This window comes from Eutrigla gurnardus, assembly GCF_963514095.1.
Source record: "Eutrigla gurnardus genome assembly, chromosome: 23".
NCBI lineage: Eukaryota > Metazoa > Chordata > Actinopteri > Perciformes > Triglidae > Eutrigla > Eutrigla gurnardus.
Window position 1 is genome coordinate 6,011,386 of NC_139934.1, and position 16,736 is coordinate 6,028,121.

Consider the following 16,736-nt stretch of genomic DNA (forward strand, 5'->3'; position numbering starts at 1 on the left):
ACAGCCAAACACACACACAAATCCATAGAGAGAGTGTGTGTATGTGTGTATGCCGAAAAAATTGTTGTGAGTGTCAAAAGTGCAGTCCCTAGCCCAGACATGCACACACACATTAAATGTGTTTTAGGGACACAATTTGCTGACTTTTCCTGTGTGAAATCCTTATTATTAACCCCTGATTTTGACTCTGACCCCAATCTATAATCCTATAAATAAACGTATCGAATTCTGGGTTCAGTTCCTGTACAGTATGCAACACATTTCCTCCAATATCTTTATCTTTAGGAGCATTAAGACGCTAGATAACCTTGAGGTAATGTCTCCCTCAGAGGAAAACAGAATGGAAATGTGAATGAAGGCAGACCTTGCGTGTGACACTGATGGATGGTCCTCTGGATGAAGGCCTGAACTTCTCTGTAGGTCCGCAGGAAGCTGTTCTGGAACTGGCTGGCCTGCTCAGCGCTCACCCCGAGGATCCCCGACAGACGCTCACGACCTGCAAGGAGCATACATATTATAACTCGTATTTAAATATGGAAGCCGATACAACATAAAAAAGTGGTACACTTTGGGAAATACACGTATTGCCTTCTTGCAGAGAGTACTAGGAAGGTACTGCAGTTGGCATAAAACCCTGGATAACTGGTCATTCTTACACTTCAGTATAAATGCGACACAAAAACGATAAAGCATATTTTCTAACATTTTGAACTATTCTTTTTATATCAACGTTCCGTGATGATCTGCATTTCAAATGGGATTTCTGCTCAAGACCTTGAGCTGACAAATGAACAACCAGTGAATTCAAACGCGGCCAAATAACTTTAATCACTATTGACTCAATAGTATGAAAAGAGCTGAGAGAGAGAGCAGGGAAAGAGAAGTTGAAAGGGGACGTGTCGGAGGACAGACTGGACCAGAGGATAAAAGAAAGGAGGAGAATAAAGAAAAGCCAAATGAAGGGTGAACGATAGAAGAGAAGATAAAACAAGAGTGGGCAAGGATCAGGTCAAGACTGTAAGAGGCGTGTGAGTAAAGGAGTGACTTACAAAGTAAAGAACGCAACACACAACACTCCAAAGTCACCATGAGGATGATGGGTAGAGGCTGTCTAATCCCTCTCTAACCCCAACGAAAGGTGCAAGGAGACCGTTGATATGCTGGAGCATTTGCTGAAAGGTCACTAAAGACCCCAGTGGAGAATCTGCTAATCTGATCTAATTAATCAGATGTAATGAATGAAGAACTTGAGTTATCCTTAATTCCATTTCATCTTTTTTATTTCCCCACTGGACAAAATACCTGTTTCTCCTCCCAACATCATCAGATGGCCTTCTTATCTGTTGACCTATTTGCATACATATGTCTCTCTGTGTGTGTGTGTGTGTGTGTCTGTGTGTGTGTGAGTCTATAGCAGCACTCTGCCCCTCCTCCCTGGCCTGATTATTGTCTCGCAGAGAAAGCTTCCTTTTAGTATTTGGTATCCATGGCAACGCATCCCTCCACGAAGAGCTGTCTGTCTATGCTCATCAGGAGCTCCTTCCATTCCTCTTCACATCCCTCTTTCTCCCACTCGGCCCCACCCACTCCTCACTCTTCCCCTTTCCCCTACATTGCCACTCTGCTCCGCCACCTCCCCCGTTCTCCTCTGCCTTTAGCCTACATTTCCTCCTCCCAGCATCTCACTCCGTTGCTCTCCTTTACGTCGCCTTGTGCACTCTATATTTTCTCTGCATCCGTCCCCCCCCCTCAACGCATTTGACTGGTGAGGTTTATCGAGTTTCCTAGAAATGACTCGATCATCAGTGTGTGTTTTTGTTGAGCTCTTGAGTGCTCTCTATGCCTCCTGTCATATGCCGCTGGCCCAGTTCCCTTCATGCAGATTCTGATGTAAACCATGCGCTATCGGGCCACTGTTGATTGGTTAACCAAATCAAATTTATATTCTTGCTATATCATGATGTTGCAGAGCAGAAGGACAGCGGGAGAGAGAGAGAAGGGATATATTTTTAGTATGCGTCTCACTTCCTGTGGCCATAAGCTTTTCCTGAAGTATATACATGGTTTCTCAATGCATGATATAACATGTAAGCTAGCTTTTTTCATTTGTTTCCCCTGTGAAAATATTTGAAAAATAATGAGCCCTTCATGCAGACAGTTCTGTGAAAACAATGATGTATGATTAACTGTGTTTTGAACAGGTGCTGTCGTCTGGTATAATAGCTGTTTTGACAAGAGGCTCAAACTACTACAGGTTTTTAAAGATGAGGAATTTTTTCTATGTCACACATTTTGGACCTGAAACACGCTTCTTCATTTGTTCACCGTGTTTCTACAGCAGCTCAGAACCAAAGGTTCCCTGAAGGCCACCGTAGTTCACCGAAACTAATTCATTTCACACCAGACCACAGCAGAAGCTGGTGTTCTGTGAGCCTATGGAAAAAAAAACTGTACCCCTACATAAGCATTTAAATTAGCCACTGGTAATAAAACCTGATGAAGAGTGCAGACTGCCTGTAAAACCTTTCTTAATCACACAGTTGACAGCACAAATGCACATGTAAACCTGCTCACGTTTTGTATACATATACATATATATATATAAAACACATGTCCACTGGCAGCATACTGGTCACGTATGTGCACACAGTATGTGTTTGAACCATAAATGGGTCACGAGTGACACAGGCAAGTCTCTTTATGGGCCACATGGTTGCATTATATATTCATCTTGCTCTCTCCTTTTCTATTTATATCTGCCCCTCCAATCTGTACAGCCATCCCTGTCGGCCCGGTGGAATCAGGAATGTGATCCACAGCAGGAAAGAAATGCTGAAATCACAGGGCATCTTTGTGTAAAGATCACCTACATCTTAGCATATAATCACAACCTTGTGATGCCGTACTCTCCTCCCATACCTTCATCTTTCTGTTTCTGATTTATCTCCCTTTTCACACAATGAACCAATCACAGGTCAGAATAATCAGCTGCTAAATGACACTTTTTAAAACAACACAGGTTTGTGCTCACCTGCCCCGTACACGACAGAGTAGACGATGCGTTTGGCATGTTCCCGATCCTCAGAAGTCACCTCACCCACACTCACCACTTTCCTGACAAACATAAAACACATTGAGAGAGGCAGTGTGGGACTCTATACTCAATGGAAATAAGCATTCTTAATGTTTTAAAGGGGGAAAATAAAATGGTGTAAAGGTCAACAGATTTGTTCAAAAGTCTGATTCTAACCAACAAGTTTTAACAGATGGTACAAATGACCAAGTTTAACATGTTCATACACTGGATTACTATTATTGACCCTTGAGGATTTAAGGATTTCTACTGAGAATTGAGACACAGCAGTGCAGACATTCTAGTAAACAGCTGAAATGCATGTGTGTGTAAGTGTGGAAATCCACTTTGATTGCTGTCTGGTGGGACACAGAGAAGGTGAAAGTGCACTACAAAAAAAGTGCCACAGATACATAGAAGTTAAAAGGACATGAAGTACTGTGAGGGACTGCAGAAAGGGACAGAGACAGGGGGAGTTATGTAATGTGACTTGTAGACAGCCGTAGTACTGGGGATCAGACAGGGTTGGATGATGCGTCTGCAAAGTGGCATGTCTTGCGGGGCTGACTGGGAGCTGCCACTGCTGATCAGTGTTGGGAGAGCATCCCCCCCCACACACTCATAAACACACACACACAAACACACACATGCACTCAGAAAAATGAATCTTCAAGACTCCACTGTTTTCGTGTTGTTTGATGCCTGTAACCTGATGTCTTGATGCCTGTAACCTCAGGATAAGGATTCTATGTCATTAAACTTAACAGTGCCAGTGTCTGGTAAATGAAAGGTGAAGGTAGAGGGGAGCATTTGCCTCCACTGTGCATAAGGTTGATGGATATCCATACTGGATTTTTACTGCCCCCTGCTGGAAAGGCATTAATCAACTGGAGGCCAGCTGTGTGTACGCTACCATACAACTGTTTGAACTCTCGGGGGGGGGGGGGCTTTTAATAATTTTAAATATTATTAAAAGCAACAATTAATCAGAACATTTCTTGCTACACAGATCAGGAATTTAAAGGCAGTGGCATTTCTGGTGGGGGAGCAATGACAGAAGGAAAGGTGAGGAAAGAGGGAGACAAGATGGGAAAAAAACAAGAAAAAGGTGTGATAGAGTGAAATTAACATGAACAAGAGGAAGAGGGGGGAGATGGGGATTACAGGAGAGAAACAATGTGTAAGAGCGAGGACAGAGCTGGCAAGAAAATGACCAAAAGCATTTGAAGAAAAATGCAGAGAGGCAAAGAAACAAAGACATAGAACACGTCTACTAAAAGAGAGAAACAGAAGGTCCAAAAGAAGAGAGACAAAGTCAAAGTGATCCCAGCTGAGCTGCAGCGATCACCAGTTCATTTGTTTAAAGGTGAGAGAGAGAGATAATGAAAGACACACTATGTAAAGCCTCAGCAGAGCTGTTCATGTGGTCTGTATGACCAGGTAATCTGTTTAACAGGCCGCCCTCTGCCACACAGCTGACTGAGATGGATGACAGGAGTAAATGTACAACACTGGGTCACACACACACACACACACACACACACACACACACACACACACACACACACACACACACACACACACACACACACACACACACACACACACACACACACACACACACACACACACACAGCATCAGAAAGACAGGCCTGAACTGTGTGTAAACACCGACACACGCTGGCAAGGAGAATCACACACACTCGCAAAAATACTTCAAAAGCACGACAATTAAATCACAAGGGCAACCAGCCCAGGGGTGTCCCGCCCATGGATAAGAGAGCCAACGAGGCAGTTGGCATGGTAGTCATGGCAACAAGGTTATTAGCGTTTGAAGTGAAAGAGCCGGCAGTTGGGGGTTGGTGGTGGGGGGGGGGGGATGACTGGGGGGGGAGAGAGGAAAAGAAAAAGCCTGTGGAGCATCAACACTCACCTTGGCAATGAGACGAGGGAAGAATCAGCGTGTATGTGTGTGTGTAGGTGTGTGTGTGTGTACGTGTTAGAGTGTGTGTGACCTACCACTGAGAGGCCAACATGCTAAAGATGTCCGCCTGCGGGTTGATGAAAACACGAAGCAACTCAGGATCAGAGGAGAGGTGAGCCAGCAGACGCAGCTCCACCTGGCAGAAGTCTGACATGTAAACAAACAAACACCTTAATGACACATTACTCTGATATCACATTGCAATCATCTTCATCCAGGTATACACACCTGGCATTTTGGGGGAGAGGCTTATTTGCTTTCTTGCCAACAATTAGATGAAAAGATCAGAACATAAGGATTGGAAACTGGGAGCTTTGCTCTCTCCAAAGGTGAGAACATAATGAACATTGCATGTTTTTGTTAGTATCAGGAATCAAATTTAATCCATTTTGGAGACCTAAATGGATGCTTATTTTGCCAAAAAGTTAAAGAAGCAGAGGTCAACTTGGAGATAGGACAGAAAGTGCAGTACAGACACAGTTTCAGGACAGTAAAGCTGCAGCACAGCCAGAAAACACTCTCTGAAAAGACCTCTGAGACCAAATCATCTTAGAAACATCCCAAGGAACTTACATAAGCAGAGAGATAACCAGAGGCTATAACGGAGGCACTCACAGCAAAACGGCTTCAAAAATGGGGAGACAGAAATTGTGTCTCACCTGACTGCACACTAAAATACACCTGCATTTAAAGATGCACAGTCAATCTGCCAACAGGAACATGGACGGACACGTCCAGACAGAAGACACTCGATGACAGTGTGTGAGGGCGACAGGTCTGACTGGCAGGGCTACAGCTCTCTTGTCACATAGACAACTGCAGGACATTCCCTTACTGCCTCTTCATCTCTCAGCTGCTACAAAATCAAATTAATCCCAGCCAAATCCAGGGAATAATGACTCCAAAAGGACAGCGTGACAATGAGAGATTTTCTCTCAGTGGGAATGAAGCAATGTGTTTCTGATGGATTAATCTGACAATTAACTTTGAAACAGATGTCAGGTCATTTCATATCATTCAGGCCGACAGAAAAGAGGAAGGAAGGAGTTCACAATGCAGGTTAAAACGGACACCAGCTACTGCAGAGGAAAACCATAAAAGGGATAAGAAAAGGAAGAGTGGCTCCGGTGAGATGGATACAGAGAAGAAGCAAGGAGGAAGGGGTGGTGGTGAGGTGAGCAATGGAGGAGAAGACACGTCTGGATTTGGTTGTGATGAGGTGAGGAAGGGTGTTTCTAAAGATATCCTCCCATCAATGTTTTATGAGTCAGATCACATTTCCTCCAAGCATGGCTGGCAGCTTCAGAAACATATTGCTGACCAGGGTTTGTGTGTGTGTGTGTGTGTGTGTGTGTGTGTGTGTGTGTGTGTGTGTGTGTGTGTGTGTGTGTGTGTGTGAGGGAGAGAGAGTGTTTTCAGAAATCTAAAAGGGAGAAAGAAAATGTGTGTGCATGAATTTGAACGAGAGTAATAATATGAGACTACAAGGTGTGATCTTGAGTGTGTGTGTGTGTGTGTGTGTGACGGTCTCTGCTATAAAAACAATCAAGAATCCATATATTGATCCATACAAGAATAACTTTGACCTCCAGTAATTTCCTCTACAGATCGACCCTTAAAACTGAACCGGTTCAGTTCAACTATACAGCTGATAACACATAGATTTAGATGCATTAGATCTACCACGTCAGCTCAGATTAATTAGCATATTAACACTGAATTAACTGAAAATCCACTGTTGTTTTCCCCTTGCTTTACTGAAAAATGTAATCAAAATGAATCAATGTACATTTAAATGATTATAAGCTGAATATCTGTCGCCCTGGGAGCACTTTGACTTTTGAATGCAATCAGAAAACACAATATTAAATGAATCCCTTTGGCCACTCATTACGGTTATTTCTGATTATTTCTATAAACAAAATGAGCAACAACTTAATTAAAGACAATCATTTATCTGTAATGAAAACACTCGTTAGTTGCAGCCCTAACAAATCACTGTGTCATTTTATACTATTATTACTAAGTTTATTTATGTATTACCCGAGACTGAAGTATTAAAAACAATTTGTACGAGCTCCTGTAGTTGCTTGGACACAATGCTAAGATATTGAGGGGACCGGGCCGTGTCTCATCCATTTTTAATGGAACCACCCACAGTACTCTGAACAGAGCCCAGTGATGCTTTGCAGTGCAGAGTGAGGTTAGGCGTTGTAGTTGGTCTAGAGAGACATCTCCACTGTTCCAGCAATCGTTAAACCTCCAATGACAAAGTGACAAAGGGCAAAGTTGCCAAAACTAAATTGCCATATCATTTATCATAGTGGGCTGACACATTGCTATTATAAAAATATAAATTATATCAAAACAAAACAGTGAAAAGGTGTTTTTAAAATGTGAGGTGGTATTTTTCAAGGTATACTTTTGCACAATAAAGTCTACAATATCTTGCAATACATTTTTTTTTATCTTGTATGTGTTTTGTTTGTGTTAAAATTAAAAACTAAATCTAACTGGGTTGATGAGGGAATAAGGTCTGCCTTTGCTCTCATTTTGGATAGCTGCAATTCTTCCTCTCTCAGCTCCAGCCCACACACACCAGCAGGCATCTCCCAATAGAAAATAACATTGACAATTGCAAATATAAACAAGCGCGCACACACGCACACACGCACACACACAGTTTGGTGGAGGAGAGGAAGGCTGCTCAAAATGCACTATAAAAAAGAATAGTTTGTTTCATCTTTGGTAAACAGACCTGATCGCTATGCAGTTTTTACTAAGTCATGATTTGGATTCTGCTGAGGGGAGGATTGATACATCATACACACACACACACACACACACACACACACACACACACACACACACACACACACACACACACACACACACACACACACACACACACACACACACACACACACACACACACACACACACACACACACACACACACACACACTAACTTCACAGACAGGGAAGTATGACACATAATACTTTTTGACGTGCCCCTCACTTGAACTTTTAATAGGGACACTAAAAAGTGATGGTAGTTGAAACACACACACACACTGCAGTTGTTCCAGTTAGGGAAGGACATTGGAGGACATAAAGGGGGTGACTTGGCGATGGCTCCCTGGAAGGGGTTGTTTCCACGGCAACTGGGCCTGAGCGCATGTGTGTGTGTGAGCATGTGGTTGTGTGGGGCCCGTGCTCGTGAATCCCTGCCATGTTGTGTGTACATTCGAGTTCCTTGCACTGATCCCGCTGCTGTCCTCCTGCTAACCCTGGTTTATCTGTCTGGTTATGTAAGCGCGCGACACACTGTCAGGGCCAGCAGACACCCGGCGTTCCCCACAAAGCGCTCCCAGGCTGACAGTGTCCCAGCTCTCCCCTCGGTCTGCACAGCATGCTCCTGACTTACACCCTGAAGTGACCTTAAAATGTCAGCCTAAGAGGGGTTTTTAAGTTTAAACTTCAAATCGAGCGGACTGGAGCGGATTATTTTTAAGACTGAGGGTTCCATTAACAACCTTTTCTCATCCTTTTAGGAAGAAAGGGTTCTTCAAAGACCGTTGAAAGCATAGGTGACATGTTAAAAGATCCTCGGAGGACACAGCGATGTGATGCGAACCTTGACCTTGACCTCAAACATTTCTTATTGTCTTACCTGCAGAGAGAAAAGTCCACCCTTCCTGAGGAATGAACATTGCCCGAGGATGAACAGTCACCACCTCCTCCTCCTGTCCTGTGGGGACCAAACATCAGCAAATCATCTCTCACTGCAAAGTAAGCACTAACTATGTCATAAAAGCTTCTACTAATCTCTTGCAAATTTAGATTCTGAATATTTTTCATGGTAAATAAATGATTTTCCAACTATCACTTTAACATTTTACCATTATTTGATGTTAGTATTTATTTTATTATTTAGCCTTATCACAATTACTAATAAAAAAAAGGTTAAATGAAAAGAAAACTGTTCAATATTAAAAAGGAAACCGCACACACACACACGCTCTATGATTTCTTAATTCTGTTATTACAATGGCGGGTGAACGCAGCATAACACCGTGATTTAGTTCTGATATCCTGTGTGTGTGTGTGTGTGTGTGTGTGTGTGTGTGTGTGTGTGTGTGTGTTTGACAGAATGAACCACACAGAAACACAGACAGTGAGCGGCTGGGGACTTAGAGGAGCAATAAAAGACAGCCAACGCCGACACCTGACTTAATGAGGAGTTAAGTTATGAAGCCACAACGCCCCCATTTAGAAGCAAATCAGAATCCAATCAGAATCAATCCGTCCCGGCGCTCTCTGCTACGAGGAGCTGCATAGAAGTGCTGACTTCAGTGCAGGAGAAATGGACGGGCAACAATGAAGCATCGCATCCCACGTCAGCACGATGAAAATACAACTACAGTAGGACGTGCCGACACAAACACGTACATGCTGACACTGAAAATGTGACCTCACGCACACGTAAACTCTGTGTAATCATTTGTGATGAGGACCTCACTTCAAGACAGTGATCACTAATACAGGGACGACACAGAGAGAGGAGGTTGGATGCTCGTAGAGGGACAGAAAGGATGATGTGAGAGAGAGAGATGAGGATTTGATGACATGGGGCTTTGGGAATCTGCGGGAGTGAGTTGCAGGGGCGCTGATGTTAGCACCTATGAATCACTCAGAGGGAGACAGAAACATAGAAACACAGAGGAAGGGACAGAAATAGAGCTATAAAACAGAGAGTGGAACCACTGGCTGTGACTGACAGCAGAGTCGAGGCGGTCTGGCCGTGCCAACAGATGCGTGGACTTGTTTTGATGTTTTATTCATCCGCAGATGGAGAAATTTTGCTTTGGGACGCGCTGCCTGCAGAGTATTAAACCGGAGCCTTCCAGAAAAGTGGTGACCTCAGAAAACCATGATCATGCATTCCTCATTAAAGGCTGATCATTTGTCAAGTGGTGCCTGTGCAGTGACGGTCACAAAGCCGTGACATCATCGTTGGACGAACCAGGGCCATGGGAAAGGAAGATTTAATGACCTATTTCACCTGAAAATAAATGCCTCTGTGACAAACAGTCAACTTTAACAAATCATTTATTTTAGTCGAATCTATTTTAAAGCCATACAAAATATTTCATGCCATCAATTATAACATGTTATGTGGCTTATGGTGCAATATTAAGCCTTTATATCAGAAGCCACAGTAAAGATCAGACAAACACAAATATACGGTGGAGAGAATTTGAGTGACTTTGACATTCATCATCCTCATAAAGCCTCTTTACTAGCTCACTGCTCATCAGTTTCTGTAGGTCTCCCTCGCCCACACACACTCATTCATCACTGCCTCGTTCTCTGTAACGTGGGTGGTGTGTATGTGTGTTAACGAGCGTGTGTGTGTGTGCCTTACCTGGGATGTGCTTCTTGGTGATCTGGAGTGGCTGCCTTGGTAGGGCCTGGAAGTTCTGGTTTGAGAGAAAACACATGTTGTAAGCCTGCTGGAGTTAACTGCTCACCTGTACGGTGTCTCATTACTCTATGGAAGTGGGTCTTCCCATTGTCAACATAGCTTTTCATAAAGATAAATTATTCCCTCCTGTGCAGACCTAAATAAATTAATAGAGCTCCGCATAAGGGAGAAAGGTCAGCTGTATATATCTGCAGCGACACCCAGCATGCTCCTTTGAGGCTGTAATTAAGAGATGAAGATATAGAGGTGTGGGGGTGACATTCATTGTGTGTATTTGTGTGTGTCTTATAACAAGATGATATCATCCCCCTCTCCCTTCAAATAAGGCTCATGAGGATGTACATTATCATATGGATATTACTTATTATGACTTTTTCCTGTATTATTCTCTTAATTTCATGTTTCCATGAATCCTTGCTTCTTGAAACAAACAACCACAAACCACCATATGATGCAACAAATGGTGGATTCCCTCACAATCCCACTTTTTAACATAATAAGCATCATCCGTGTCCTCATTGCACCTCTGAATATCCCCCAATATATAGTATATGACCAGCAGAATCTGCTTACTGTACGATTTGGTTGGCTGACATTAACAAAAAGCCGTCCTGGGACTGCGGCCAACACTCCAGATCTTTCAAGTTTTCAGACATGCGCCTTAAAATAGGAACAGCCTGATGCTCACTGGGCTCCTGGCCCACCCTGCATCGACCCACAGAGTAATCCAAGACTTTGCAGATATACACAGATAGGAAATTACACAAATGCAGGGGTTTTTTTCTGCCTGAAGCAGGAAAAAGAGGAAAGGTGATAAGGCACGCACACACACACACACAAGAAGGGATGAAAAAAGCAGTGTCATTTTAATCCCTGTTAATCCCACTGTATCCAACCTTTCTCACACACACTCAACAACTCACGGTGTGTGAGTGTGTGTGTGTATAAGGGGGATGTTCAAGGTCACCATCAAGGACTTTGAGGACATACTTATCGCTGTATACACGGAGACCACACAAATCCATGGCTCAATATTAGTTGACACGGATTACAGGCCAGGAAACGAATGTACAAACACACACATAAGGGTGTTTGGCATGATGGGGAGACTCTAAATGCGCAGTAGTTGGTCTGACCCCACAGTGAGTGTGCATGCCTGCGTGTGATCCAGAGAGAGAAAACAGCCCTCTGCTTTCACAACTCATTCATTATTCAACAGAGGGAGGGGGAGAGGAGGATGAAAAGACAGGACTGCAGTGGCTGGGTGTGAACATCATAGACCAGGCACCAGTCACACACACACACACACACACACACACACACGTTCAGTTACGTTGCTACTACTACGACTACTGTACATTAGGAAAACTAAATTTCCAGGAATACAGATCCAAACTACTTCCTGTTTCCCCTGCAAATAAAATAACTGGAAAAAAAAACAACAACAAAAAAAAGCTGACACTTACAAAATATAGGTATAACTACAGTGATCAACTATGGAGCCTGAATTGCTTATATAAACAATAACAAAAACAAGAAAAAAGCAGTCAAATATTAGTTCCATGAGGCTGTTCTCAGCAGACAGACCATAGGCGATCGAGCTCCATGCAAACTTGTTTTGTTATCAAATCAATAAACGTGTTATATATAGTCACATGAGATCATAGTACAACTCCAGTGAAATTCAAACCCGTCAACGCCTTCAACTCGTGCATTAGAGATGAGCAGACTGCAGTCATATCCGCAGATCAGCACAATCTGGAAGCGGATAGGCTGCAGTTGGATGAAATAATCCATTATTAATGAGGAACATGTTAATCACATATATTCAGTACATTCTCTTAAATGTGAACAATAGTGGAGAGCAAAGAAGAGCTGCTGTCCGAGAGACGCTGTGAGTATTTACGCATCATTGAGAAAGCTAAAAGTTGAGTTCTGTTTCCTCTGTCAAGTTTATGCATTATTCATAACAAACACATGCCACGTCCTTCCCTTCCACCAGAGTCTCCGCTCTGCCAAATCAGCCCAGCTGCACGCCAGGATCCATCAATGTCTCGGTGAAACATTGGGGGAAACCACAGCTCATACTGTTGACAGCGTTCTTTTGCCTTAATAATTATGAATACCACAAAAAAACCCACTGAGCAGTCAGCTTTCCCATCATGCAGTGACACACTGACAGCATAAATCTCAAGGAATGAGAATGAAATTATGATGTTAAAACAGAATTATAAACCTAATTTAACTAACATCAGACTGGCCAGACTACAACGATATGACACTGTATGAATCAGACTGAGAGATCCTGAGTACACACACAAATTCACACTAATCTTTGTGTTTCATTCATTCACAACTCAATATGATACAGGAGCACGAGCACTACAGCTATGCACAGGTATCAAAAAATTAAAATGCACAGACACACACAAACAGGCACAAACGGGCTCCATTAAATAGCGGCTGATGTTGTTGTTCCTCCCCTAATTACATCAACGCGTGTGAATTAAACAGAGCTGACACAAATGCTTGTGTACTACCCTCTGTTGCACACATGCAAAAACAGACACCATAAATATTCCTAGGCTGTCAAACACAAAAACACACACACAGTACTTGAAAGTATGCCTGAGCCATCGACGGCCAAACACACACGCTTGTGTTTTCCTCTCCTGGGCTCATTGACTCTGAGTGGGCCACTTAATCATGCAGATGTGCTTGTTTTTTGTGTTCTCTTTCCACTGCTGACACCGTGAGCAGCATTGTTCCTTATTCCACGTATCCTCAATGCCCCACTTGTGTCCTAACATGAGCTCACAATGGCCTGATAATTACAGTTTTTGCCAAACCACCTGTTAACCCAGGGATTCAGGTTCTTAGATCAACATTGGTTTGAATATCCACCAGAGCTTTGAAAAGGCTTCCAGGTTAAGATGCAGATACTAAACCATCACTTAAAAGTATTTATAGTGAAAGAGCAGGGGGATGAAATGAGTCATAATGAGTGGCTCCTGCTGGTCCAGCAGCATTAATTACTGTATATTCATTAGCATTTGCACAGGATGCCTGTCATGTTGATTCTGGCAAATTCTGTTGATTTTATTCCCCTCCATCGGAAAGCTCAATCTGCTCTTTCATTTAGAGAAATGACCACGGCTATTAAATAAGAAATTAAACCAGCTTATGGATTCTGAACATCCAGACTGCTGCAGTTTGTTCTGCTCTCCACCTCTGTTTACCTTTAAGCAGCAGGGTTATGACTTGCTGGTATTGTCCCGACCAAGCTTTATAAGTCAGTGTACCAATAAAACAGTTTTCACACTGCTACATTAATGCATCTGGCGCTAATTTTACAAAGATCATGAGTGAAAATTTAATGAAATTTCGCCGTTGCTGTCATAAACATACATTTGGCCCACAGAGAGACCGTCTCAGTGGAGTACCGTCTTGTTAAACAGATGGGGGACGACTGAATTACTGTGCTGGTGCATGGCAATTTAATCGCACAGCGCTAATGTACTGACTCGACACAGAGCACGTGCACCCACATTCAAAAACACATGCATGTCTGTATGCAAACTCAGACGTGCGCGCTGCAAAATTATCGCCGTTCGCACCACGACTAAAAAAACAAACAAACAGAATCTCTGAAATCCATCTGCTCAGCGTGAAGAGAGAAAGATCAGCGCATGGATGCCAAACCAGCAGCCGGCCTATCTAGGAAGGAGCGGTGACTGACAAGTGGGTTGACAAAAATGACTTCTTAGCAGTAGCCCTGGCCGATTGGTTGATATACTGGGGAAGATATGGGACTATTCATAGTAATTTAATGTAAGTAAACAACTCTGATTTCACTCAAATGTCAGCCTCATTATAAACCCCAGTGTTTCCCATTAATTACTGAGACTGTGGCAGCCTGCCAAAGTCTATTTTGTCCTTCCACAGATTCATAATATACCGAAAATATTTTTATACTTCTCAACGGGTGTCTGGCAGCAACCGGCTCTAGTCTGGCTCTGAAAGTGTACTCTCATGCTTCCAAGGGCCGTGAACTTACTGCCCATTGTGCCCTCTCTTCCTGCGGGGAGCGATGGATCCGCCCGTTCCCAGCACGTCTGTTAGCCGACGTGTTAGGAATCTGAATTCTGAAGAAACCTAACTGGTAGATATTATTATTATAATAGATGTAGTGTTAAATGTAAAATATCACCCTTAGAGAGATTTAATGGACTAAAAGTGTAAAGTTACATAAAAGCATGCACCCTTAAGCTATCTTTCACTTTTAATAACACAAATCCAAACTACTCTCTTTCCCTCTGTCCCACATCTTTAAATAAAGTGTATATAATCGTACAGTATGTGTGTGTGCCTGCCTGAGTGTTTAACACTGCCAGGGAGTCAGCAGAAAACACAACACACACTTCAGTGAAGTGCTGAGATCAGCCTTGGGACGACCTTATGTCACTGCAACACATTAAATGAGGTTTAACCGGGGAGGGGAGGGGGTGGGAAAGAGAAAAAGAATAGGCGGACATAAAGCATCATGTAAGGGAGGAAAAAAGAAGAGCCCAAGAGACTGAAAATGAGGAGTAAACCTGAGAGAGGAATACTGTAGCGGGAGAGGAGGAAGCTGTCATATTTTCGCTTCTAGCAAGTAAAAATGGATGAAGCAAAGCTCCACTTCCCTCCGCAGTGAGAATCACTTCTTACAGCGCTTTAAACTCAGCACCCGTTTATGGCGGTTTTAATCCAGGCACCCCTTTGTTACTGCAGTCTGGCTTCACCTCAATTGAACTCACAACAGATGAAAGCTAAAGCCCTCTGCAGCACTGCTCATTTAAATGTGTGTGTGTCACAGTGGTGAGTGGCGGAGCAGCTGCCTTTTTTTCCCCCCTCAACCCAAAACTATAAACTGCAGCTTTTCCCTCGTGATCACTGAGTGAGTCGGCACATTCCACTCCACATTACGCTGAGAATAATTATGAACCTAATGCATATGCTGGAGTAATAAGAAGAAAAAAAGGCAAGAGGGAGTCAGCTCTCCTCCCTCCTGGCTTTCTAATGGTGAAATGATCTCGCTCCAATCAATCCAGCAGCAGAGTTTGTCTCCATGCTCTTTCACAGACTTAAATAAAACTACAATATATAAATATATCTCACTCATCACCCCTCTGTGGCTCGCGTTATCCTTCATGTCACAATTCTATATACGATTTCTGACAAACTATTCTGATCTCTTACTGGTGGTTCGGTGGTTTAGGAAGTACATTTTCTCGGCTTTAAAGTGTAAAATAATCTGAAATATTAATTACAATGCTGTCATTTTGAATTTGCTTACAAATGGCAGAAACAAGCTACAAGATACCAGCATACACACTTAATGGGATGCTCAGCCGAATCCCAGAAGTGTGTTAAAGCAGAAGGGAACAGAGTTGTGTTAAATCACAGCCGCCCAACAGTCACATATATCATTCAGTAGCCGTCTGACCAATCCAACGTGTAGCTCACACACACCGGCGGCAAATCGCTAAGCGAGATTAGAAAAGTTCAATTTCTCCACGGTTACAAATGTGTGTGTGTGTGTGTGTTAGAGCAGTGCTCGATGACAGAACCACTGGACCCTGACAGCTAGGTAATGTCAAAATGAGCTATCGACCGCCCTTTACCGAGGCAAGGGAGCGAGGGAGTGAGAGACGGATATAGAGACACCGAGAGAGAGAGTTTTACTTTCGATTATAATTTCAGGAATCCATTTCGTTTTTTTGTTATTCTTTATGAAAACAAATTGACAAATGTTAAGAAAAAATAACTCCTACAACCATCTCCAATTTTGGTTTTACATGGGCTGTAAATGTTGTTGTTGTTTTAAACGCTTATTATTTGAATACCAAACTCTCTCTTTCTGTTTCTCTCATCCTAATCAAACAGCCCTTTGAAGTAGTGAGGACCAGCCAAAATGTTCTCACTGTGAAGGATCTGTAAAAACACAAACACACATACACAGTCCTGTTTCTCCCCCTCTGGACATCCCAAAGAAACCCCAGCTATATCTATATTTGTACGCGAGAACCTCGTATTATGTCTTGTTATTACAATGTGTCATCAAGGAATCTCTTTGAGGAGAAAGATAGATAGGCATCCAGAGAAAGAGGGATTATAAAAGAAACTTCCTTTCAGACAAGCACAGTCTA

General features: G+C 42.9%; 1 protein-coding gene across 4 annotated transcripts in view; it reads right to left on the reverse strand.

The window, feature by feature from the left end:
- The window catches only part of poln (polymerase (DNA directed) nu), a 33,077-nt gene that overhangs the window by 5,290 nt on the left and 11,051 nt on the right, over window positions 1-16,736 (reverse strand). For all 4 annotated transcript variants that reach the window (XM_084002794.1, XM_084002793.1, XM_084002795.1 and 1 more), the window contains 5 exons: window positions 10,486-10,540; window positions 8,731-8,808; window positions 5,093-5,204; window positions 3,032-3,114; window positions 365-496 (listed from right to left, as the gene is read on the reverse strand). In XM_084002794.1, the coding sequence (XP_083858920.1) occupies window positions 365-496; window positions 3,032-3,114; window positions 5,093-5,204; window positions 8,731-8,808; window positions 10,486-10,540 (460 nt within the window). The remainder of the gene's footprint in view (window positions 1-364; window positions 497-3,031; window positions 3,115-5,092; window positions 5,205-8,730; window positions 8,809-10,485; window positions 10,541-16,736) is intronic.